Consider the following 27,215-nt stretch of genomic DNA (forward strand, 5'->3'; position numbering starts at 1 on the left):
AAGACAGTTACTGTCTTATTTTAAAAAAAGACAGTTACTGTCTTTTTTTTAGTTTTTAGTTCTTTTTCAGCTTTTAAACTCTATCACTCCCTACTAGTGATAATACTTGCTTTTTTTTCTATAGAATAAAATGTTATATGGCTTTATTTTATATAGTTAAACGTTTACTTTCTACATTTTCAGAGATTTTGAAAGTTATTCTCAAAACACACACACAAAAAAAAAAAGATCAACCAATTTAAAGTTTTTTTTTAGCAATTTTTTTAACGTGATCAAACCGCGTATTTACATTATATTGATTGCGAGCTACAGCCGTAGATTATGCATTTACTTGTGTTTAATGCAACAGTATTTAAAAAGCAAGTGACAATATAAACTTGTTTTCTAAGTTACTGCACGTATGATACTACAATGGCATAAAAAAGCTCAAAACCTCTTTGATCGCAACTAAAAAAAAAATTTCCACGTTAAATCAGTAAAAAAAATCCAGGAGTCGTTAAAGAAATATTTTAAAATTTATAAACATAATGATAAAAGGTTTAAAAAAGTATTACGGGCGCAAATTAAAAATAATTGCAGCCATAAACCCTTAAAGGAGCAACTAAATTAGTAAATTTGATGTAGTAAGTTCCAAAAAAAAACATAATAGAGTTTGATTTGGAAAGTTAAACAAAAAAACTTATAATAGAGTACTTGTGTATTTTTGTATTTTTTTATATTGTTGTTATCGCAACCTTAACCTTAATTGTTGCAATTTTAACCCTCAAGCTGCTGTTTTTAAATGATTAGTTTAAATTGCCAAAATGAAGTAATTTTTATTCGATTTTTGGTTGATATCACAGTATTTTTTAAAGAGAATTGATACTTGCCAATACACTAATTAATCGGTGTATTAAAACCTATTGTTTTTAAAAAAAGAATAAAGTAACTAATAAATGTTATATTCCATGATTTATAGTAAATATGATTTTCAGGAAATCTATTGTGAATATTATTAGTAAATATCAATCGTGATTAGGCGAATTTGAATTACGTCATGGTAAGAAGTCTGAACTCTAACAGTAAAAGTAGAAAGATATTTCCGTGAATAATTTCTTCAGTTCTACAATTTTAGCTTATGACATTGAAGCATCTAACGGTAACTGTTAAAACAATTATTTACAATAAAATGGTGGGACGTGTGTTTTCTTCAACAGAAACAATGTTCCTCCTATAAAAAAAACTGTAGAAACTAAAGCAGATTTAAAAGAGAATATTATTTGAAATTAGACGATATGCAGATGTTTGATCAAATTAAACTTCTTCATGGCTGAATGCACGATTGATGAAAGTTATGCATTCTGGTTGATGTTGTAATATCCATATATATTTAACTGTTTTAAAGTATATACTTACATTTTTTATCTTATTTATATATATTATCTATATGTATTTTTATCTTATATTTAACTCATCAGAGCTTGTAAGTAAAAACTTGAGGGGTCATAAAAACTTAAAAGCGTACAGCTGCTATTAATTCGTCTGGCTTCAGCCGCTTAAGTATCATAATTTTACAGGTAGTGTTATTGTATTTATAGAATCAGAATGTCGGAGATCACAGTCTATCAATTATAATTCTTTTGATAGACTGTGCATCATAAACTGTGATTGGTATTAGAAAAAATTGCTAAAATAATAGTCTGTTTTTGTACACAGATGGATGAAATAGGTCAAACTCACAATCATGTCGCTGCAACAACCTATAGAGTAAAAGCTGCTGTAAAATGAGAAAATTGTTTTTCCGTACATTTACTAGCAAGTGAAAATTATACAAAATAGACACAGCGTATAATACAGAGAATGGCATTTTAAAACTTTATCTAATTTTACAAAAAAAGACATCAACAACATACTCACTTAGATAAGTGATATTAGATTTTATCTTTTTAATTAACTGATACGATTCATGTTTAAATGTTATAAAATCATTGTTAAAGGATGCACGCGTTTAAGTCACGTATGAAAAGACAAGATTTGCAACTTTAAAAATATTTTTAAAAGGACTTGGTGTTTGAGAAAACAATTGGTTGAAAGCGAGGTAAAAATTTTAAATATTTTTATCAAATCGGATATTAGATTATTTATAAGCATTTATTTTAACGTTTGTTAAGAAGTAATGACTAATATTAGTTACCACTCTCAAATGAAGTTTTTTTTTAATTGATAATAAAACTTTATCAATTGCAGTTGCTTAGTTACCTTTTTTATAACTTAGCTTGGCCGTGCAGTGGTATGAAGCTATGGAGAAATTTGTTTTACTGATAAGTGTAGTGTAATAAGAATTTCACAAAAAACAATTCATGCAATTTTCCCAGTGGGCACAGTACGTTTTTAAAACGTTCTTTGGACGTTATTATTAGGTTTAAACCTTATAAAAACGTCTAAAAAACGTTTTAAAAACGTACCGTGCCCACTGGCTTATAAATTATAGTTTTAATGATATAAGCTGATCTTATAGGCGTTGATCTGAGCGTGGTGTTTGCAAAATATATTTTAAAGGAAAAGGGCATCCTCAAAGTACGAACGTTTAGGATCCTTCTCTTCTCATGTACGCACCTGCATGCTTTCAATAATTTCCTCCCCTCACTGCTTACGTACGCATTATTTAATACAAAAGCAATCCCTTACCCTTAAAAATTACTTCCTACTTTACGAAGCCATAATCTTTTTAAAACTTTAAAAAAAAAAACTTTTAGTTAGTTCTACATTGATTTTGCTACATAATATAATATTGATTCTTTAAACTCAAAAAGTTCAATGATTTTATTAAAAACAAAACAAAAATCAAGTTTTAGAAGAGATAAAGAATGTCAAATTCAATCAAGTCAAACCGCATACTTACTCGCTGTCTTTAACATAACTTGAAATTTATTTAACTTTTGAACATTTTTTTTTTTTTGAAAAATCTGGAAAAAAACAAAACACAAGAAAGTGAAAAAAAGAAAAATTAATATATGAAGCACGCAAACTCTATATTGTCATTTATTCAACAATCGTATGCATCAAATTGAAACCTAACTATTTGTCATATTGAAAATCTTCACATAAAAAAATTTGCTACAATCAGAGTTCAGCAACAGCATAGACAATTTTAACTGAATTAAGAGTCATTTTTTGTAAGAATCAGGCAGTCAATGGAAGTGACCTCCTCCAAATTGCTTGAATTTTTTATATATTGATCAGAATATAGAAAAAACCTGTTGGGGAAAAAAAAAATTTTCAAAAATGTTTCGTTCACTCGGAATCTGGGCTTAAATTTTTGAGATTTTTTTAAAAATTTTTAGAAATTTAGTTTTTGCCACCTTTGAACCCATTTTTTTGGCAAGGCAAAAAGTTGCACATAGCTTTTGTAGTTAATATCAGACGTAACCCAAAAGCTCTCTCCAAAAAATATAAAAAAGTTGCGTGACACTGTGCGGTTGGCTAATTATCATAGTTCAAAAGTACAAAATCAATCAGTTTTGTCAACTTTTAATCGGAGTTAATTCTAGCGGCGAAGTGTTGCACACAATTTTTCTTTTAGGATTTGAAATTATCAAAGGTACTGAGTCTAAAAATGCAAAGAAAGTTATGTGATACCTAAGGCCTATTAATATATTAAGGCTTGAAATTGGAAAAAAATGTTTTAGTATACTTACAAAATGAACCATTACGGCAGAGGCGCTTAGTTTTGTAAAAATGTAAACATATCCAACTGTCAATACAAAAAGGTCCTAACATAATAATAAAAAAAATTCGTGTGATCTTTAGATATTAAGTTAAAAATAAAGGTACAAATTGTTAAAAATGATTAAGTACGAAGAGATATTTTTTCGGACACACAGATGAGGTTTTCGCTCACAATAAAATTTCTATCATCCAAAATTAGCATTTAGCATTACACGAAAACATTGCACGTAATGTTAAGAAAAAATTTAAGCGTTTCTGACTATGATATAGAAATCATAACAATTGAAATAATTAATAATAAAAAACAATACATGATCAGAAGTGAATTATTTAAATTTACGTCATAACCAAATAACTTGTGGTGATCGAATGGAAGAAGAATCGCTGATATCACGATTGTGGAGAAACAAGTTAGTGGGCGGTTGTTTACTTTACCATAAAAATGTCTTAACTTTATTTTAACGATCTTTAAAATTTGCATAAATAGAGTAGATATTTTATCATTGCTATTGAGAAATAGGTACTGCATAAATAGAACTTGTTTTTAGTTGAGTATGAAACAAAACAAATATTTTTATGAAAACTGTTGTTGCTTTTCAAAAGGAAATTGTGGATCATTCAAAAAACATAAAATTATAAACAAAATGTTCTACATTCATCAGCTGGGAGATGTTGATGTTAAGAAACACCTCATCAACTTAAAGGTAATTATGTATTTTAAATTTACGCAGACTGTAATATAATTTTTATAATTACATACTTTATAACTTCTCTGCGATAAGATTTTGAGACAAAGTTCTTTAAACAAAAAAAAATAGCTCTTTTAATTAATTCCTCACTCTTTTAATAAATAATCACTAAATTAATCACACTCTTGCAATATTGTATTTTAATAATAACAACAATGTATTTCAAACTTGCAAACATTTTTCGTGAAGAGTCAGATTATAAACAATGCTTTAAATGACACACTTAATAATTGTTTAAAAAATTGTTTTTAGGTCATGCGATTAAACGATAATAATATTTGGGAAGAAAATGGACTTATTGCAAATAGACTTAAAAGAAATCTTGAAAAGGATGAACAAATATGTGCTTTTCACCGGTACACGTTTGGTATTGCATGGAGTCCTCCAAAAACATGCTTTCATCCTCACCTTCTAAATATAAAAGGAAAAAAATCTCCCGCTTTAAGGGCGTCACCAATACATGTCGTCATATCAATGTCAAAGCGATACAATGAAGTATTTTCAGTTGGTGCAATGCTGTGTTTTACCCATTTAAAGCAAGAAACTGCTTTATCTAGAGTCAACGAAAACACCAATTTATGTACAGAAACACAAACACAACAAGAACAAACATATATGACACCTGCTACTCCAGATGAAGAATTTGATCCCGGTGAAATTAATGTTTCACAGGAGATTTTGGACGAATCTCTAAGAAGCCGTGAGAGTGTAACTGAGGTTCTTAATGCAAGTCCAATAAAATTTAGATTAAAAAGGAAGTTCGAATATCTGGAAGATACTACTAAAGATAAGTTAAAGCGCAAGTATGTTCGCCTAGAAAACTTATTAAAGAAAAAATTTGCGGAAGCTGTTGCTCCTGGACATGAGGAAATACTTATAGATTTTCTTAACAGTAAAAATGTTGATGAAATAAATAGCCCTCTCCCTATTGAAATTATTCGTGCTCAGAAAGTATATAAGCAAAGTGATTCCATGGGAAAGTTAGTTATCCTCTCATTATTAGACCATACCAAGTATACCAAAAAGTTTATAATGAACACATTTGAGTGTACCAAACATCGTATAGAAACAGCAAGAAAATGGCATGCATCTCATAAAGGGTTGGCATTTCCAGAGAAGAAAGTATTCGTCCGATCTAGTCTTGATCAAACAAAGTGTGAACATTTCTTAGACTTTATATTTACAAGCGGTATTTTGCATGATGTTGCTTATGGAATAACCAAATTAAAATACGACAGCGGTGAAGAACAAAAGATAGTGCATGCAATACTGACGACAAAATATAGCCACGCTATCATGTTCTATCGAAAAAGTTGTAGTGAAAACAATTATATACCATTATCTGATTCAAGTTTGTGGAAAGTATTGCATGCAATAAAACCTTCAAGTCGAAAAAGCTTTGCTGGATTAGATGATGTTACTGCTTCAGGCATGAATGGTTTTCAAACATTACAAAAATTGGCACAAAGATTTAGTTCTAAATCTCTCGAAGCTGCCCTTGAAAAAGGAAAAAGGTATTTGAAAACAAGTTATCAAACCAATTGTAGTGTCAATGACTCAAACATTTCTTCTCATAGCTCAAAACATGCCTTATCAGATCCATCTGAAAAAAATCTTCAATCCAACACAGAGATATCAGAAGTGGTATGTGCCGATTGCTATGATTTGTGCAAAGCTATCGAGATGATCAAAGAACTAACAATTCAAAATTCTGACGATGCTGATTCTATTTATGATTTGGAAATTGCTGTAAAGGATGTATTCAACTACATAAAACACCTGATGAGAGATTCTCAACAGAAAAAGGCAAAAATCGAAGCTTTTAAGCAATTAAACGATGAAACTGCTTTCTGGCTTAAAGATTTTTGTCAAAAAATTCTTCCGGTTCGATACAGAGAGGGCCAAAGAGAGTATTTTGGCAAGAAAGGAATGAGTTTACATGTGGATATATTCTTCATAAAAATAGCAGGAAAGTTATTCAAACGTGTTTACTTTACTTAACGTGTTTACTTCAATGTATAGGTGTGATCAGGGAATAGGTGATGTTGTTTCGTTAGCCACTGCAGTTTTAGACCAATTCAGAATTGATCAACCGCATATCAAGAAAATGTTTACCAAATCTGATAATGCCGGCTGCTATCAGGGAAATCTTTCAGCTGAAGCAATCTACAATGTATGCAAAGAGAGAGATATAAAGTTGCTGAGATATGATTATAATGAACCCTGTTGTGGAAAAGATCAATGTGACAGGGAGAGTGCAGTTGTAAAGACAATTTTAAGGAGTTACGTTGACTCTGGTAATAATCTTTTGACTGCTGAAGATATACACAAGGCTATGCATTATAGTTTTGGCGCTAAAGATGCAAAAGTAGCAGTTGCTCAAATTAGCAATGATAAAACTGTAGTTACTGGACCAAAGATTAAGAACATTAGCAACTATCACTCATTTGAGTTTGGTGAGAAAAGTATGAAGATGTGGCGTTATTTCAATATCGGTGAGGGAATTGAACAAGAGTATGGAAATCTTAAAATTCAACCCTCGATTAAGTTGTTGTTGCCATATAGCAAAACAGATAATTCAATTAAGCGTAACAAGTCACTTAAGGAAAAACAGAAAAGAAGTGACAGGCAATTATATTCATTAAGATTTTGCACTGAAATGAATTGTACTTTATCATTTGAAAGCGATGCTGAGTTAGAAGAACACATGCTATCCGGTCTTCATACAGTTCCGAAATCATTAACATCATTGGAACAAGTTCGCAACTCGTTTGTTCATAAGATGAAAATTACTTCACAACTAAATATGCCAATTTCTTCATCCTCTAACAGTGCTTCCGTAAAAGACAAACCACATTGCATGAACATTTTTCTATTGCAAGGTTGGGCATTACCAGTTCGAAGTTCTTTTAGATTTTCAAATCAGCAGAAAGAACTGTTGTATAAATACTTTATTCGTGGAGAAGAATCAGGTAATAAAATGAGCCCTGAGCAGGTTCACATGCAGCTGAGGAGAGAACTTCCGCCTGATCAATATGTAACTAGCCAACAGATAAGATCTTTATTTTCAAGGTAGGCATTGTTGCTATCAAAACTTTTGCAAATTAGATTATGTTTCTGACTGTTAAATAGTTCTTTTACAAATATGAAATTAAAATTTAGGTGAAAGTTATAATTTTGTGTGTTTGTTTACATATGTTTAAAAATATGTACAATTGATATTGTTATAGATTTAGTAACCTGAAAAGAAAAGGTAAGCTGGTAGAACCGACAACAGAAAATAATGAAAATAGTCAGGTTAACGATAACAAAGAAGTTTATGGCGAAAATGATGACTTTAATCTGGCAGGAGACAATGAAGATGATAATAAATATGAGGAAGACATCGCCAATCTTGCAAAAGAAATTTGTCTTGTATGGAAAGTGAATGATTGGGTTGCTGTTGCATATGAAAAACAATGGAATATTGGATATATTGTGGAGGTAATATTATTCAAAGTATATATTAGTTTCAAGTTTTTATTTTGTTTTACAAAACAGTGCTCTAAAATAAAAGGAATATAAATAAAATGTAAAAATAATTTCAGAATGACATTATATAAGACTTTACAAGTTTTATTGAATGTAAGCAAAATTAAACAAATCATAAACTCTTTATTATATTATTTTAAATGTTGCGCTAATACTTTTAGGTATCTATAACTGGGATCAGAGTTAATTGTATGATTAACGGGCAAGAGAAGAATACTTTTCGCTGGCCAGTTACTACCGAGGAGATAAATAACCAAACTGATAAAATTATCTGTTTAGTAAATGCTCCTTTTCTAATCAGTGGTTGTGGCGATTATTCATTATCCGAAGAAGACTATAATACAGTCATATCATTATTCTTAGAGAAACTTACTGCAGCAGAGTAGAAATTATGTGTGATGTGGTGGATAATGTGTGTAAATGACTCTATTAATAAATGAAAAACTAATTTTTAAATGGAAAAACATTTAAATGTTTGATTTATGTTTTATTTAATTAGCAATATAGTTATCTTGATGTTAGATTTTTGTTCAGTTTTTAACTCATGTTATATCATGCGTGTGACAAAATCACACGAATTTTTTTTATTATTATGTTAGGACCTTTTTGTATTGACAGTTGGATATGTTTACATTTTTACAAAACTAAGCGCCTCTGCCGTAATGTTTCATTTTGTAAGTATACTAAAACATTTTTTTCCAATTTCAAGCCTTAATATATTAATAGGCCTTAGGTATCACATAACTTTCTTTGCATTTTTAGACTCAGTACCTTCGATAATTTCAAATCCTAAAAGAAAAATTGTGTGCAACACTTCGCCGCTAGAATTAACTCCGATTAAAAGTTGACAAAACTGATTGATTTTGTACTTTTGAACTATGATAATTAGCCAACCGCACAGTGTCACGCAACTTTTTTATATTTTTTGGAGAGAGCTTTTGGGTTACGTCTGATATTAACTACAAAAGCTATGTGCAACTTTTTGCCTTGCCAAAAAAATGGGTTCAAAGGTGGCAAAAACTAAATTTCTAAAAATTTTTAAAAAAATCTCAAAAATTTAAGCCCAGATTCCGAGTGAACGAAACATTTTTGAAAATTTTTTTTTTCCCCAACAGGTTTTCTCTATATTCTGATCAATATATAAAAAATTCAAGCAATTTGGAGGAGGTCACTTCCACAGTTTCAGGAATTTGCCTGATTCTTAGAAAAAACGGCTCTTAAGCAATAGATTTTCATAATTTCGAATTTTGTTGCATTTGCGTGTTTTACTTTAGCTTGGCAAAATCAGTGAAGGAGAAATTCTGCTTTATTCATTGCTACATTACTTATGCAAAAATTACGCAAGTTGTCAACCAACAAAACTTGAAAAAATTCTTTGCATACAAAAATATCCTAATAAACAATGAACAACATCAACTCTTCTTGAAAATATCATTGAGTATATCATCTCTAATTCGACAGCTGACTTCACTCGAAAGACCGCATAGAAAATGTAACCGCGCATAAAAAAATCTAGAAATTACCTAAAAACTAAGAAATTGTGTATTTTACAGAATACAGAACCGTCATTAACGACACGAACATTAGGCGTAAATATGCCCACCATTCATTAGCGTATTAATATTTAGATAAATTAATTTAAGAATAGTTCAAAAAATATTTTACGAACTTGTAGCTCTCTTGTTTGGGGCAGTTGTGGCAATCTCAAACATCAAAAAAAGCTAGATCCGCTTTTTTTTTTTTGAATTAAATTTAGAATAATAAAAACTTGAAGTCTGTTGTAATAAATTTTAATTGTAATAAGAGTCTTTTAGATTCTATTTTAAATTCCTCCAAGGAGTGAGCTCTTTATGATTATTAAAATACTAATATTATGTTTATATTACCTTTATTTTAAATCAGTAGAAATATACTATAGTTTCACGTTCTTTTAAAGACATTTATTAGCATTTTGCAAAGTTTATATGTATTTTAAAACGGATTATCTATATATTTGCTTCTAAATAAACACAGACAATATGGGGATTTTATATAAACACAGACAACGGGGCTCGGTGGTAAGACAGTTTATGTCTTCTTCTTACTCCGGCCTATATTAACATAAGTAGTATGTATTTATTGTAAATTTATTAAACGGCAATCTTTCAAACAGGCAAATTATCAAACGGCAAAAAAAAAGGACGGTTATTTGCATAATTTTAAACAAAAAATTTAGACAAAATAAAAGTTTTTTTTTCTGAAAGATTTTTTGTAAGGTTTTTAGAATTTTATAACATGAAATGAAATTAAAATTTAGATTAAGTCAAATGAAAATTTCACAATTTCTTCTTTTTTCTGCGTGGACTGCAATGGCTCCAATTTAAAAACACTTATCCGAACAAAAGGCTAGTTTTAAAATAATATCAATGTTATGCTACATAAATCAGTTAAGTTACTCTCATTCCAGACACTTTTCAACACACTTTCCAAACACTTTTCAAATATTCCACACACTTTTTAAATATTCATTCACAATACATTTATTCCAAATAATTTAATATTGTGAAATTGTATTTAATTCTTTTTCTCTTTAATTCCTTTGAGAATTAAATTTTATATAAAAAATTCTTTTCGATTTCGAAACAAATCAAAAACTTTTATTTTATTTAAAGCAACACCCATCTTAGACCAAAAATGTCATGCCCAATTTTCGAAAGCATGATTCAGATCCCAAGGCAGAAAAAAAGCTGTAGAGAAAGTTGTAAAAGAATAAAAGAACAAACGTACACTGGAAGAGTGTGGCTGTAATAAAGTTAAAAAAAAAAGCCAACCAAGTAGTCAAGTTATATGTTAACAGCTCTATTTTTTTATTCACAATCTTATTTTATGAAAAACTTGCAGATATTAAAAGCATATCATTTAATATCTGCAGATATTAAAAACATATCACGATTCTCGAATGCTTTTTTTAATTTAGGGTCAAGAGGCGATTTAACTGGGCGATTGAGCAGTTAGAAACAACCCCGCATTGTGGAAGAGGGTTTTATCCAAATTCAAATGCAATTAGTCATACTAAATGATGTTTTGCTCGCCGTTTAAAGATGGCGATCGTAATTTAGTAAAAAAATATAAACCAATGTAAATCTTGTGTTATTGTATCAAGAAAAAAGAGCACAAGAAAACAGAGCATGGCGATGGCAGCAGTAAAAGATTCGACTGAAAAAGTAAAGATTCTAGAAAATAAGCTGGATGAAAAAGATATATTATAGTATCAGAGGTTACAAAATAGCGTTAAAAAAATTAAAACGTACACAAAATTAGCAATCAATGAGTTTAAATATTAGTTCATTCAAACCAATTTTGTCTAATAATAAATTCAATAAAAAAAACATTGCAACTAACACATTGACTAAATATGTTAAAAAATCTCAGACTCGTGATGTAATTAATTCCGAAAAACTTAGTATAGATATAAATAAAAATTGTCTAAGTTGTAGATACACAAATGCTACATCATTAAACATAAAATTTGACTTGTTTCTATTAGATATTGCATCCTTTAAACCTGATATCTATATGATCACAGAAACTTGGTTTAATGAAAACTCAGTTACACATGTAAATGGTTATCAAATAATCCATAATAATAGATCAAATAGTCGTTCAATTAAAACACATGGAGGTGGTGTTGCTATTTATGTAAAAGAAAGTTTTTTAGTTTACTCACCCAATGATAGTTTCACTAAAAACAACGACATTGAACATACTTGGTGTATTTTAAGTATAGAAGATGAACAAATTTTACTTGGTTGTATTTATCAGCAACCTGATGCATCTAAAGAAATAAATAACTGTATCTGTAAAATAATAGAAGCAGCTAAGAATAAAATTGATCATATTAGGTACTCTGGTTTACTTATTTCAGGAGATTTTAATTATCCAAATATAATATCGAAAAAAAACAGTGTTTAAAACATGAAAAAATATGATAAATACTCCACCAAATTTGTTGAATATATAAATGACAACTACTTAAATCAAGCAGTTATATCACCTACATATAATGCAGATTTAATTAATGGTAATATCTTAGATTTAATTTTAACAGAAACACCTGAACGTATAAATAAAATCCATCATAACCCAACTTTAGGCAACACTAGAAATGGACACTAAAAACTTAGCTGGAAATATTTTGTAAAAAACACTACAAAAAAAGAAATGTCAAATTTTGGGAACTCTGGATTTAACTATAAACTTGGTAATTACACAGTCATAAATAAAGCTATTAATGAAAATGATTGGGAAAGTCTTTTTGGAAAAAATAGTATTAATGAGTGCTATGAAATATTCCTAAATATCTATAATGAATTATGCAACAAATACATTCCTAAAATAAATATATACTTCAATAACAAGTTACAGACCAAACCATGGATTGATAGAGAAGCAAAAAAAGCAATAAGAAACAAAGCAAGTTTATGGCACAAACTATTATCTAATGGTTTTTAATGTGACAAGCTAAAAGTCCAATATTTTTTAATCAACAAAACAACAAAGAATCTAGTTAAATCAAAAAGAATAAATTATGAAAAAAAAATAGCTGAGTCATCAAAAGAAAATCCAAAACTATTTTATGCATATGTTAATTCAAACAAAAAAATAAAATTAGGTATTGATATAATAACAGATAAAAATGGTTCTTTACAAACAAATCGTGATAATATTGCTAATATCCTCAATGAAAACTTTCATTCAGTATTTGTTGTAGAAGATCCAACAAATTTTCCTAACATTACAGTAAAAACAAGCAAGGCTTTAGAATTAGATATAGACTCAGTAATAACTGAAGACACCGTTAGAATTAAACTAAGTGAACTAAATGTCAATAAAGCATTAGGTGGTGTAAGCAGATGGTGTAAGTTCATATGTGTTAAAAAAATGTCAAAGTAGTTTTTGCAAACCTCTAGAGTTACTATTCAAAAGATCCTTAAAAGAAGAACAAATTCCACTCATATGGAAAATGGCAAATATAACACCACTATATAAGAATGGAGCTAAAAATGATCCTGCAAACTATAGACCAATTTCATTAACGTCAATACCATGCAAAATTCTTGAATCAATCTTAGGTGACAAAATAATGGATTACATGTTAACAAACAATTTATTAAATAGTAACCAACATGGTTTTCGAAAGAACAAAAGATGTACTACTAATCTACTAGAAACACAAGATATTTTATTCGATGTTATTGAGAATGGCTGGTGTGTTGATATGTTGTATACAGATTTCTCAAATGCTTTTGATAAAGCACCTCATATGCGATTGATGTTAAAGTTAAAATCATATGGCATTTATGGAGTAATTCTAAGTTGGATAGAAGCCTATTTACATAATAGAAAGCAACGAATAATTTTAGTGAATTGTGTATCAAAATGGCTAACAGTCGGGAGTGGAGTTTCACAAAGTTCTGTCCTTGGGCCACTTCTATTTCTTACTTCTAAAAGATCTGCCAAACACATTAAAAAATAATATTAAATTATATGCAGATGATAGCAAAATTATAAATATTTTTAAATCAGATGAAGATATTCGCATAAACAAATTACAACTAGATATTGATAATATTATGAAGTGGTCGTCATTATGGTTAATGAAATTTAACTATGAAAAGTGTAAAATTATGCACATTGGCTTTAAAAATCCATGTATAACTTATTCAATGTTCGACGCTGAAACTCAACAGAGTAATATCTTAGCAATATCAAAATTAGAACGAGATTTAGGAGTAATGATGCAATCTAATTTAAAATGGACCAGTCATACTGTTTAAGCTGTTGGAAAATCAAATCAAATGCTTGCTCTTATTAAACGAACTTTTAAATATTTTGACTCGAATATGGCAAAAAAATTATATACGACTTTTGTAAGACCCCATCTTGAGTTTGCAATCCAAGTATGGTGTCCTTATCTGAAGCAAGACATTTTAAAGTTAGAAAAAGGGCAACAAAAGTGCAGGGCAACATTTTCGAGAAAAATCCTCATACTTTGTTCATGCCCTGTAGTGCACATAGTCTCAATCTAACTGGCGTTTATTCTGTAGAATCCTATACTGTAGTCAAGAACTATTTTGGCAACATCCAATCGTTGAATAACCTTTTTAGTAGTATGCGTAGTGCCCCATGCGCTGCAAAATTTTGACCTAGGCAACTGGGCAGATCTTTTACCAAACGTCCCAAACAAGATTCAGTGCGCGCATAGAGGCTGTCCGGCCATTGTCAAAACAATCAAAAGAAATACTGAAGTCATTGAAACTTTTTGCAAAACTTGATTTAGAAGATCATCAACTGACTTTAGTTAAGGCATTCAAAAAATGGGTTTAATAATTCAAATTCACTGACTTGACTTTTTTCAGGTTCAAGACTCTCCTTTTTGTCAACGATGTCTCCTGATGTCTGCCTCCTTCAATCAGAAAGCATTTCTTTGGATGACAAGACAAAGTTTTAAAGACTCTAATCAGTTATCTTGACCGACTACGTTCTTCTTGGCCCCAAATCCTCCAAGGAGCGAAACTGGTTGTATCTGGGTTAGTTTGGTTTGGGTTTCAAAATAATTTTGTTAAAAAGAGGATAAAGAAAAAAAAAACTCTTCACGGCTAGTCAATGAACACAGCCCACTTCCACGAAAACGAATCAAAGGGTTTTGCGGTAAACGTATTTAATGTTGCTCTTGAAACGCTGCTCCAGCAGATAAGATACAGAATGGATACAGCTCAAAAAATGACGGATATGTTTTCGTTCATATGGTGTTCTCAATCTCCTTCTAGTGATAAAGAAAAACTTAGTCAGAAAAATCTCTACGTAAATGATGTAAAAGAAGTCTCTGTGCGGGCTTGAATATGATATATATTTAATTGGAAATTTGTATTTAAATATCTTCTTATATGACTTTTTTTGACTATTAGTATTTATCAATATTATATCTTCATTTTAACTATTTGTATCAATATTTCTTTTTTCTGACAAGATTTTATTTTTGAATATTCTTTTTTTAACTATTTGCGACAGTTTATATTTTTAATACTATATATTCTTTATTCACTATATGTATTTTTAAATATTATATCTTCTTTTGTGACTAATTGAGTACTTTTAATTGATCTTCTTTTTCTCTATTTACATATTTAAATATTATATCTTCGTTTTTATTTTTTATTTTTTTGCTAAATTTACTACTTGATTTATTGGCCATATTTTACTATTATTGTTATGATCTGTAGGGACTCTATGAAAAGATTAGGTTGGTATAACATATAATAAAAGTTATGTTTTCAAATTCAATAATTGCATATAAATTTTCGGTAGCACGAACCATAACTGCTTCCTTAATTAAATCAGTTATTGTTCCGCATTCTCTTCAAAACATTAAAACATTTGTTGAAAAAAATGCTTTTCATGGAACCGCAACAGATGCTATTAATCACGGTTCAACAAAAGTTTTTCCTTTTTGCATTTGATATTTCGATATGTGTAAAAAAACACAACTTAAGTTGTTAAAAGTTTCTGCTCTTCCAAATGAAATAGCCGCAGCAATCACTAACTTTTGTATTCAAACTTTAAAAGAATTTACAGGGTTATTCACTTTTATATGCGCGCCTATTCATTTTTATATGCATTTTATATTCATTGTTGTATCCACATTTATTCATTCTTATATGCGTGTTTATTCATTTTTATATGCGTGTTTATTCATTCTTATATGCGCGATTATTGGCGAGTCAATCACCCATAAAATCTCTAATATAGTTTTATATAAACTATTATATAAGCTTTTATGTTTTTAATAATATATAATAATTTTATATAATATATAATAATTTATATAAATTTTATATAAGCTTTTATATTTTTATATAGATTTATTTAAAATATAATTTAGGTTGTTGCCACTGCAATTTATTTAAAAATGAATGGCGCTGGATTTATGTAACTACGCATATGGTTGTAAAATAGAATTAAGTTAAACTCTATAGTACCCATATTATTTTTAAGTTTCTTGATTACCCCATCCGTATTTCGAGGCCTTTCTCCCTGTTTGGTGAACATGCTTTAAAGAAGAAGAAAAAATTCTTCTGTTGGATTAAGCTGTGGCTTGTATGCTGGCAAATACTTAATTGCTATGCCATGAGAGGCTAGTGTTTGTCTAACAGAAAGACTCCAGTGGAATTTACAGTTGTCCATAATAAACATAAAGCTTCCACATCTGCATTCCTAATCGCTGGTGCCAACAGTGTAGTAATGAAAGTACAAAATGAATCTGCATTCCAGTTTTTATTTCATAAGACAGCACTCCCATTGTTGAAACAGCACAAATCAAGCTAACATTCTTGTCACGATTACAGTTTTTTCAAACAAATTTTTCTTGCTTCCTGGTAAACGAGGTTAAAAATACTTAAGACGTAATCTTTTTACATTTAATGATGGCTAATTTAATTTAGTATTAGATCTTTGTTTAATTTTATTATTATATTTATTGATTGATTAAGTTATTATTTATCTAAATATTCATTTATCTAGATTTAAATTTAATTATTTATAGTTGTCATTATTACTCAAATATTTACCCTATGGATAGTAGAGAAAATAGCTGTGCAAATCATAAAACAAGGAAAAATGTTAGAAAATAGCACATTGAAATGCTTAAGCATTTAGTTGAAAGAAATGAATCTACAACAAGCATTTCCATTTCTCTTAATTTATTTATGCACACAGTTCAAAATCTTGTTGTCAAGTTTAACAATGGAGAATTCAACGACATGACTGCATTTAAGTCCATTCCTGTTAACGGAATTTCAAATCAAAAACATTTATTTGGATGAAACTGGATTTAATTTGCACACTAACAGCACATATGGTTATTCGCTAAGAGGTGTGCTAGCAATTTTACAGTCGTCTGCAAATTGTGACAAGAGTGTTAGTTTGAAATAAAATAAAATGAAATAAAAACTGGAGACTGGAATGCAGATTCATTTTGTACTTTCATTACTACAATGAAAGTACAAAATGAATCTGCATTCATTTTGTACTTTCGTCGTAGTTATGAAAGAGGTGTTTGCTTAGGCAAATAACCGCCTCTCAAAGCATAGCTATTAAGTATATGCCAGCATACAGGTCACAGCTTAATTCAACAGAAGAATTTTTCTTCTTCTTTAAAGCATACTTACAAACAGGGAGAAAGGCCTCGAAATACGGTTGGGGTAATAAGGAAACTTAAAAAGATTATGGATACTACAGAATTTAATTTAATTTCATTTTACAATCATATGTGTAGTTAGCTAGCTGGCCAGCGCTGGCTCGGCAACCATTTTTTAAATAAATAGCACTGGCAACAATCTAATTTATGTTTTGAATAAGTCTATATAAACACATAAAAGCCTATTTATTGTCTATATAAAGTTATATTAGAGATTTTATAGATGGTTGACTTGCCTAAAAACGCGCATGTAAGAATGAATAAACACGCATATAAAAATAAATAAACACCCATATAAGAATGAATAAATGCGCATATAAGAATGAATAAATGCGCATTTAAGAATGAATAAACGCGCATATAAGAATGAATAAACACATATATAAAAATGAAGTGACGCGCATATAAAAGTGAATAACCCTGTAATCTAGATTTAAATAATTGTGTAGCTTTCTGCTCTGATAATACAAATACGAACTGCGGTGTTATTCGAAGAAACGGTAAATGTAATGTTTACTATAATTTAAAAGAATCAAACAAAAATATGCTAGGTATGGGTTGCCCGGCGCATACCATGCAAGACACAATACAACTGCATTAGATATACTATTTTAGAATAAGCTATAGTTTTATAAATGTTTACATATTTTTTAATTTATACTGTCAGAACTGAAAACCTTAAAGAAATTTGCAATTTTGTGGGAGTACAATATCAAAATATTTAGTGACATTCAAGTACACGTTGGCATTCATTGCAACCTGCAGTAAAACGAATACTTAAAATTTTATAGGGTTAAAATTATTTTTTCTTTCAGAGAAAAAAGCTCAAAAACCATTTTAACTTTTTTGAAAAATGGGTTGAAATTTACAAATTTGTGAAAACATTGAAGATTATTCTGAGACTTTAAAAATATGTCAGTTTATGATTTCTTTTCCGCCTCATAATGGCAACGTAGAACGCATTTGTTGTTCTTCGGAAAAAATCATCACTTTAATACGGATGCAAAATTTTTGAATATATTATTTAAGCTTATTTTTAAAGCATTTTAGGGCTCCTTAAAGTCGGTGTTTTAGAGATCACCGACTAAGTAATTTAGATTTTTTACCGTATTTTTTTAAACAAATGGCGCACCCATTTAACAACTACCAAATAAAATATTTACAAAAAGTTAACCAAAAAAAGAAATACTTTTGACCGATACTAATAAAACAAGATTTTAATTTTAGTTTACATTACTTTTTATAAAGAAACATTGATCAAACATGTCTGTTTGCTCTTTGTTTCTTTACAAAAAGGCACACTTCCGAACGTAATTCAGACGTCTTCTGAACGTTTCACGCTGACCAAAAAAAGTATTTTGTTTCCAAAAGGTCTAGGACGTTCAGAACGTAAACTGAACGTACATTGTACGTTTTTTGTAAGTCCAGTGTTTGCTGGGTCTATTTCTTACTTGTAAAGAGCAAAGATAAAAGGGCATCGATGATAGGTAAAAAAAACATAAAACGAAACTTATCTCAAGAGGGAAAATGACGTAAGATTGCGTCCCCATCATTTAGCTGTTGTTTTCTAATATAAACTCGTTTCGATTCGCAGTGATATACTGCATATAAACATATGTATATATACATATATATATATATATATATATATATATATATATATATATATATATATATATATATATATACATATATATATATATATATATATATATATATATATATATATATATATATATATATATATATATATACATATATATATATATATATATATATATATATATATATATATATATATATATATATATATATATATATATATATGTTAAATACATACGTCCTAAAATTTCAACAACGTGAACGAACTCGTCCCCAAAATTATGAAGTACCTTATCGCAAAAATATCAACAACAACAAAAAATTGAGTTCTTGCATTTTCTGGTTGTTATAAGGGCTATAACAGCGACATTTAAATCATGTAATGATACTGGTAAAGGTTACACCTAAGCCAATGGTAGTGTTATAGTTTTAAGCAGGTAATTATGTGTGGCAGTTATTGGGAGAATGATACAATAATTTGCGATCTTTTAGGTTCCGTGATAAATGTGTCCAATCAGAACAACCATTACTAGCCTAGTAAAGCAAAATCCTAAAATTGATAATAAATTAACTAGAGTTGCGCTACATAATTTAACAATTTGTCAATTATATGCGGAAGGTTAAAGTTATATAACTTTGTTGTTTACCGTAAATTCAAAATTGCTTTCTTACACATAATCTTTTTTTACTAAAATTTGTCTCAAGTTGCCACGTGACGTTCTTCTATTCAGAAGAATTTGCTAACACTACATACACTGAGTCTTCCTTATCTTCTGTTAATCATAACTTATCAAATTCTGATATAACGTTATCTTGACTTCTCTCTAAGTTTAACGTTGACACTTCGGAATATTCGTCACGTTTTGATGCTTTAAGAGCCGTTTTTTCTAAGAATCAGGCAAATTCCTGAAACTGTGGAAGTGACCTCCTCCAAATTGCTTGAATTTTTTATATATTGATCAGAATATAGAAAAAACCTGTTGGGGAAAAAAAAAATTTTCAAAAATGTTTCGTTCACTCGGAATCTGGGCTTAAATTTTTGAGATTTTTTTAAAAATTTTTAGAAATTTAGTTTTTGCCACCTTTGAACCCATTTTTTTGGCAAGGCAAAAAGTTGCACATAGCTTTTGTAGTTAATATCAGACGTAACCCAAAAGCTCTCTCCAAAAAATATAAAAAAGTTGCGTGACACTGTGCGGTTGGCTAATTATCATAGTTCAAAAGTACAAAATCAATCAGTTTTGTCAACTTTTAATCGGAGTTAATTCTAGCGGCGAAGTGTTGCACACAATTTTTCTTTTAGGATTTGAAATTATCGAAGGTACTGAGTCTAAAAATGCAAAGAAAGTTATGTGATACCTAAGGCCTATTAATATATTAAGGCTTGAAATTGGAAAAAAATGTTTTAGTATACTTACAAAATGAAACATTACGGCAGAGGCGCTTAGTTTTGTAAAAATGTAAACATATCCAACTGTCAATACAAAAAGGTCCTAACATAATAATAAAAAAAATTCGTGTGATTTTGTCACACGCATGATATAACATGAGTTAAAAACTGAACAAAAATCTAACATCAAGATAACTATATTGCTAATTAAATAAAACATAAATCAAACATTTAAATGTTTTTCCATTTAAAAATTAGTTTTTCATTTATTAATAGAGTCATTTACACACATTATCCACCACATCACACATAATTTCTACTCTGCTGCAGTAAGTTTCTCTAAGAATAATGATATGACTGTATTATAGTCTTCTTCGGATAATGAATAATCGCCACAACCACTGATTAGAAAAGGAGCATTTACTAAACAGATAATTTTATCAGTTTGGTTATTTATCTCCTCGGTAGTAACTGGCCAGCGAAAAGTATTCTTCTCTTGCCCGTTAATCATACAATTAACTCTGATCCCAGTTATAGATACCTAAAAGTATTAGCGCAACATTTAAAATAATATAATAAAGAGTTTATGATTTGTTTAATTTTGCTTACATTCAATAAAACTTGTAAAGTCTTATATAATGTCATTCTGAAATTATTTTTACATTTTATTTATATTCCTTTTATTTTAGAGCACTGTTTTGTAAAACAAAATAAAAACTTGAAACTAATATATACTTTGAATAATATTACCTCCACAATATATCCAATATTCCATTGTTTTTCATATGCAACAGCAACCCAATCATTCACTTTCCATACAAGACAAATTTCTTTTGCAAGATTGGCGATGTCTTCCTCATATTTATTATCATCTTCATTGTCTCCTGCCAGATTAAAGTCATCATTTTCGCCATAAACTTCTTTGTTATCGTTAACCTGACTATTTTCATTATTTTCTGTTGTCGGTTCTACCAGCTTACCTTTTCTTTTCAGGTTACTAAATCTATAACAATATCAATTGTACATATTTTTAAACATATGTAAACAAACACACAAAATTATAACTTTCACCTAAATTTTAATTTCATATTTGTAAAAGAACTATTTAACAGTCAGAAACATAATCTAATTTGCAAAAGTTTTGATAGCAACAATGCCTACCTTGAAAATAAAGATCTTATCTGTTGGCTAGTTACATATTGATCAGGCGGAAGTTCTCTCCTCAGCTGCATGTGAACCTGCTCAGGGCTCATTTTATTACCTGATTCTTCTCCACGAATAAAGTATTTATACAACAGTTCTTTCTGCTGATTTGAAAATCTAAAAGAACTTCGAACTGGTAATGCCCAACCTTGCAATAGAAAAATGTTCATGCAATGTGGTTTGTCTTTTACGGAAGCACTGTTAGAGGATGAAGAAATTGGCATATTTAGTTGTGAAGTAATTTTCATCTTATGAACAAACGAGTTGCGAACTTGTTCCAATGATGTTAATGATTTCGGAACTGTATGAAGACCGGATAGCATGTGTTCTTCTAACTCAGCATCGCTTTCAAATGATAAAGTACAATTCATTTCAGTGCAAAATCTTAATGAATATAATTGCCTGTCACTTCTTTTCTGTTTTTCCTTAAGTGACTTGTTACGCTTAATTGAATTATCTGTTTTGCTATATGGCAACAACAACTTAATCGAGGGTTGAATTTTAAGATTTCCATACTCTTGTTCAATTCCCTCACCGATATTGAAATAACGCCACATCTTCATACTTTTCTCACCAAACTCAAATGAGTGATAGTTGCTAATGTTCTTAATCTTTGGTCCAGTAACTACAGTTTTATCATTGCTAATTTGAGCAACTGCTACTTTTGCATCTTTAGCGCCAAAACTATAATGCATAGCCTTGTGTATATCTTCAGCAGTCAAAAGATTATTACCAGAGTCAACGTAACTCCTTAAAATTGTCTTTACAACTGCACTCTCCCTGTCACATTGATCTTTTCCACAACAGGGTTCATTATAATCATATCTCAGCAACTTTATATCTCTCTCTTTGCATACATTGTAGATTGCTTCAGCTGAAAGATTTCCCTGATAGCAGCCGGCATTATCAGATTTGGTAAACATTTTCTTGATATGCGGTTGATCAATTCTGAATTGGTCTAAAACTGCAGTGGCTAACGAAACAACATCACCTATTCCCTGATCACACCTATACATTGAAGTAAACACGTTAAGTAAAGTAAACACGTTTGAATAACTTTCCTGCTATTTTTATGAAGAATATATCCACATGTAAACTCATTCCTTTCTTGCCAAAATACTCTCTTTGGCCCTCTCTGTATCGAACCGGAAGAATTTTTTGACAAAAATCTTTAAGCCAGAAAGCAGTTTCATCGTTTAATTGCTTAAAAGCTTCGATTTTTGCCTTTTTCTGTTGAGAATCTCTCATCAGGTGTTTTATGTAGTTGAATACATCCTTTACAGCAATTTCCAAATCATAAATAGAATCAGCATCGTCAGAATTTTGAATTGTTAGTTCTTTGATCATCTCGATAGCTTTGCACAAATCATAGCAATCGGCACATACCACTTCTGATATCTCTGTGTTGGATTGAAGATTTTTTTCAGATGGATCTGATAAGGCATGTTTTGAGCTATGAGAAGAAATGTTTGAGTCATTGACACTACAATTGGTTTGATAACTTGTTTTCAAATACCTTTTTCCTTTTTCAAGGGCAGCTTCGAGAGATTTAGAACTAAATCTTTGTGCCAATTTTTGTAATGTTTGAAAACCATTCATGCCTGAAGCAGTAACATCATCTAATCCAGCAAAGCTTTTTCGACTTGAAGGTTTTATTGCATGCAATACTTTCCACAAACTTGAATCAGATAATGGTATATAATTGTTTTCACTACAACTTTTTCGATAGAACATGATAGCGTGGCTATATTTTGTCGTCAGTATTGCATGCACTATCTTTTGTTCTTCACCGCTGTCGTATTTTAATTTGGTTATTCCATAAGCAACATCATGCAAAATACCGCTTGTAAATATAAAGTCTAAGAAATGTTCACACTTTGTTTGATCAAGACTAGATCGGACGAATACTTTCTTCTCTGGAAATGCCAACCCTTTATGAGATGCATGCCATTTTCTTGCTGTTTCTATACGATGTTTGGTACACTCAAATGTGTTCATTATAAACTTTTTGGTATACTTGGTATGGTCTAATAATGAGAGGATAACTAACTTTCCCATGGAATCACTTTGCTTATATACTTTCTGAGCACGAATAATTTCAATAGGGAGAGGGCTATTTATTTCATCAACATTTTTACTGTTAAGAAAATCTATAAGTATTTCCTCATGTCCAGGAGCAACAGCTTCCGCAAATTTTTTCTTTAATAAGTTTTCTAGGCGAACATACTTGCGCTTTAACTTATCTTTAGTAGTATCTTCCAGATATTCGAACTTCCTTTTTAATCTAAATTTTATTGGACTTGCATTAAGAACCTCAGTTACACTCTCACGGCTTCTTAGAGATTCGTCCAAAATCTCCTGTGAAACATTAATTTCACCGGGATCAAATTCCTCATCTGGAGTAGCAGGTGTCATATATGTTTGTTCTTGTTGTGTTTGTGTTTCTGTACATAAATTGGTGTTTTCGTTGACTCTAGATAAAGCAGTTTCTTGCTTTAAATGGGTAAAACACAGCATTGCACCAACTGAAAATACTTCATTGTATCGCTTTGACATTGATATGACGACATGTATTGGTGACGCCCTTAAAGCGGGAGATTTTTTTCCTTTTATATTTAGAAGGTGAGGATGAAAGCATGTTTTTGGAGGACTCCATGCAATACCAAACGTGTACCGGTGAAAAGCACATATTTGTTCATCCTTTTCAAGATTTCTTTTAAGTCTATTTGCAATAAGTCCATTTTCTTCCCAAATATTATTATCGTTTAATCGCATGACCTAAAAACAATTTTTTAAACAATTATTAAGTGTGTCATTTAAAGCATTGTTTATAATCTGACTCTTCACGAAAAATGTTTGCAAGTTTGAAATACATTGTTGTTATTATTAAAATACAATATTGCAAGAGTGTGATTAATTTAGTGATTATTTATTAAAAGAGTGAGGAATTAATTAAAAGAGCTATTTTTTTTTGTTTAAAGAACTTTGTCTCAAAATCTTATCGCAGAGAAGTTATAAAGTATGTAATTATAAAAATTATATTACAGTCTGCGTAAATTTAAAATACATAATTACCTTTAAGTTGATGAGGTGTTTCTTAACATCAACATCTCCCAGCTGATGAATGTAGAACATTTTGTTTATAATTTTATGTTTTTTGAATGATCCACAATTTCCTTTTGAAAAGCAACAACAGTTTTCATAAAAATATTTGTTTTGTTTCATACTCAACTAAAAACAAGTTCTATTTATGCAGTACCTATTTCTCAATAGCAATGATAAAATATCTACTCTATTTATGCAAATTTTAAAGATCGTTAAAATAAAGTTAAGACATTTTTATGGTAAAGTAAACAACCGCCCACTAACTTGTTTCTCCACAATCGTGATATCAGCGATTCTTCTTCCATTCGATCACCACAAGTTATTTGGTTATGACGTAAATTTAAATAATTCACTTCTGATCATGTATTGTTTTTTATTATTAATTATTTCAATTGTTATGATTTCTATATCATAGTCAGAAACGCTTAAATTTTTTCTTAACATTACGTGCAATGTTTTCGTGTAATGCTAAATGCTAATTTTGGATGATAGAAATTTTATTGTGAGCGAAAACCTCATCTGTGTGTCCGAAAAAATATCTCTTCGTACTTAATCATTTTTAACAATTTGTACCTTTATTTTTAACTTAATATCTAAAGATCACACGAATTTTTTTTATTATTATGTTAGGACCTTTTTGTATTGACAGTTGGATATGTTTACATTTTTACAAAACTAAGCGCCTCTGCCGTAATGGTTCATTTTGTAAGTATACTAAAACATTTTTTTCCAATTTCAAGCCTTAATATATTAATAGGCCTTAGGTATCACATAACTTTCTTTGCATTTTTAGACTCAGTACCTTTGATAATTTCAAATCCTAAAAGAAAAATTGTGTGCAACACTTCGCCGCTAGAATTAACTCCGATTAAAAGTTGACAAAACTGATTGATTTTGTACTTTTGAACTATGATAATTAGCCAACCGCACAGTGTCACGCAACTTTTTTATATTTTTTGGAGAGAGCTTTTGGGTTACGTCTGATATTAACTACAAAAGCTATGTGCAACTTTTTGCCTTGCCAAAAAAATGGGTTCAAAGGTGGCAAAAACTAAATTTCTAAAAATTTTTAAAAAAATCTCAAAAATTTAAGCCCAGATTCCGAGTGAACGAAACATTTTTGAAAATTTTTTTTTTCCCCAACAGGTTTTTTCTATATTCTGATCAATATATAAAAAATTCAAGCAATTTGGAGGAGGTCACTTCCATTGACTGCCTGATTCTTACAAAAAATGACTCATAAGAACTGTTTTGCTTGTTGCAGTGCGAAAGAGTTTCGTTTCGAAAGAAATTTGGTTTTTTATCATTTTTTTAAAAAATATAATCTTAAAATGTTCATATGTTGCAATACTGAAAATAAAATTTTATTATAAACATTTTGGTATATAAAAATTTTATTTTTTACAATTATATCCGTTTGACCAACAAAGTTATTTTATAGACTTCGAAACTTCGTTTAGCGAAAGAGCTCATTTCGCAAGTGCGACTTCTATAAGCACTACTTCCGTATGCACTACTTCCGTAAGCACTACTTCCGTAAGCACTACTTCCGTAAGCACTACTTCCGTAAGCACAACTTTCACAAGCGAAAAATACACATCTTTTAGTCAAACTTTTATAGTCAATTTAACCGTGTAATTTTTTAAACAATACAAAAAATTATATACTTTTTAGATGAATAAGTTTTATTGTGTATTTTTTTTTGTTTAGTGATTTAAAGAACTAAAGATTTTTTATGTGTAAAAATTTGCATGCAAAGACGATTTTAGGGGTACGGTGTGGGGGAAGGGGGTGTTCTACCCCCACAAAAAAGGTGGTTTCAAGTTATAGAAGGTTTTTTATGAACTTGGTTGGCTAATTGGATATTTGACACAATAAAGATGGAAGAATTTTATTTTTTTTATTTTTATTATAACAAAACCAGTCGGTACTTTTTACGGATTCACCCCCCCCCCCCCCCCTAGCAAGGTTGTGGTGAGTGAAACTCAAGTCTTAAAAGCACTTATTTAAACATAGCGTTAGTTCTTTGTTTTTATTGCTATATATATTTTTCAATAGTTTAAAAAAAGCAAAAAAAATTTTCTTTACTTTTTGCTTTTCAATTGCGTTTTTAAATCAAGAAAAAAAATGTAAAATACTGTAATTATTTAATCAAATCTTTTTATATATAATTTTACAGTTTTCAGTAACATGTAGGCCAATTTAATCGATATTAAAAAATGCCCCATCCCTTTTCGAGATGGAGGTCCACATTATTTTAAGCCTTAAACAGAACTTGCTACGGCAATGAACTGAGCAAATATCAGCATAAAACAGTTTTTGAAATTTTTAAAACAAAATATCAGTTGCTACTTAAAGTTATAATAAAACTCAAAAAAATACCAAAAAAAAGTGTTTTTCAAAGAGGGTTTTCTAAAAATTTAAAAATCTACTTCACAATATTTTACCGCAAAATTTTCTATAACAACTGCTAAATTAGAACATAAAATTTTACCTGTTAATTATAAAATAACTTATCTTTTTTTGAAAAACACCAAAATTTTCGGAAATTTTCCCAAGTTGAAAATTTCCGAAAAATTTTTAACCCTACCAAATACGCAAGCGCCTAGATTTGATTTGATGTTTCCTAATCTCAAGTTACTATGCAAAGATATTGCTCCGAGGAAAGTCTGGTTATGAGCATGAAAATAGC

At 29.7% G+C, this 27,215-nt stretch overlaps 1 protein-coding gene and 1 long non-coding RNA gene across 2 annotated transcripts; both read left to right on the forward strand.

Annotated features, from left to right (window-relative positions):
* The first annotated feature begins 1,555 nt into the window (after positions 1-1,555).
* Positions 1,556-15,124, forward strand: LOC136082265 (uncharacterized). Its single transcript, XR_010639533.1, has 2 exons — positions 1,556-2,077; positions 10,945-15,124. It is a non-coding gene; the product is annotated as an uncharacterized LOC136082265 (long non-coding RNA).
* Positions 5,014-8,374, forward strand: LOC136082187 (uncharacterized). The gene is made up of 3 exons (XM_065800703.1): positions 5,014-7,529; positions 7,688-7,940; positions 8,150-8,374. The coding sequence occupies exons 1-3, from the start codon at positions 6,472-6,474 to the stop codon at positions 8,372-8,374; spliced, it is 1,536 nt and encodes a 511-aa protein (XP_065656775.1). The 5' UTR covers positions 5,014-6,471.
* Positions 15,125-27,215: the final 12,091 nt, after the last annotated feature.

Source organism: Hydra vulgaris, chromosome 07 (assembly GCF_038396675.1).
Source record: "Hydra vulgaris chromosome 07, alternate assembly HydraT2T_AEP".
Lineage (NCBI taxonomy): Eukaryota > Metazoa > Cnidaria > Hydrozoa > Anthoathecata > Hydridae > Hydra > Hydra vulgaris.

Excerpts from the sequence above, each read along its gene's own strand:
- LOC136082187 (XM_065800703.1), top strand. The coding sequence starts at position 6,472 with ATGTATAGGTGTGATCAGGGAATAGGTGATGTTGTTTCGTTAGCCACT. Across the intron at positions 7,530-7,687 it reads ATAAGATCTTTATTTTCAAG|ATTTAGTAACCTGAAAAGAA; the intron begins GTAGGCATTGTT and ends ATATTGTTATAG. Across the intron at positions 7,941-8,149 it reads ATATTGGATATATTGTGGAG|GTATCTATAACTGGGATCAG; the intron begins GTAATATTATTC and ends TAATACTTTTAG.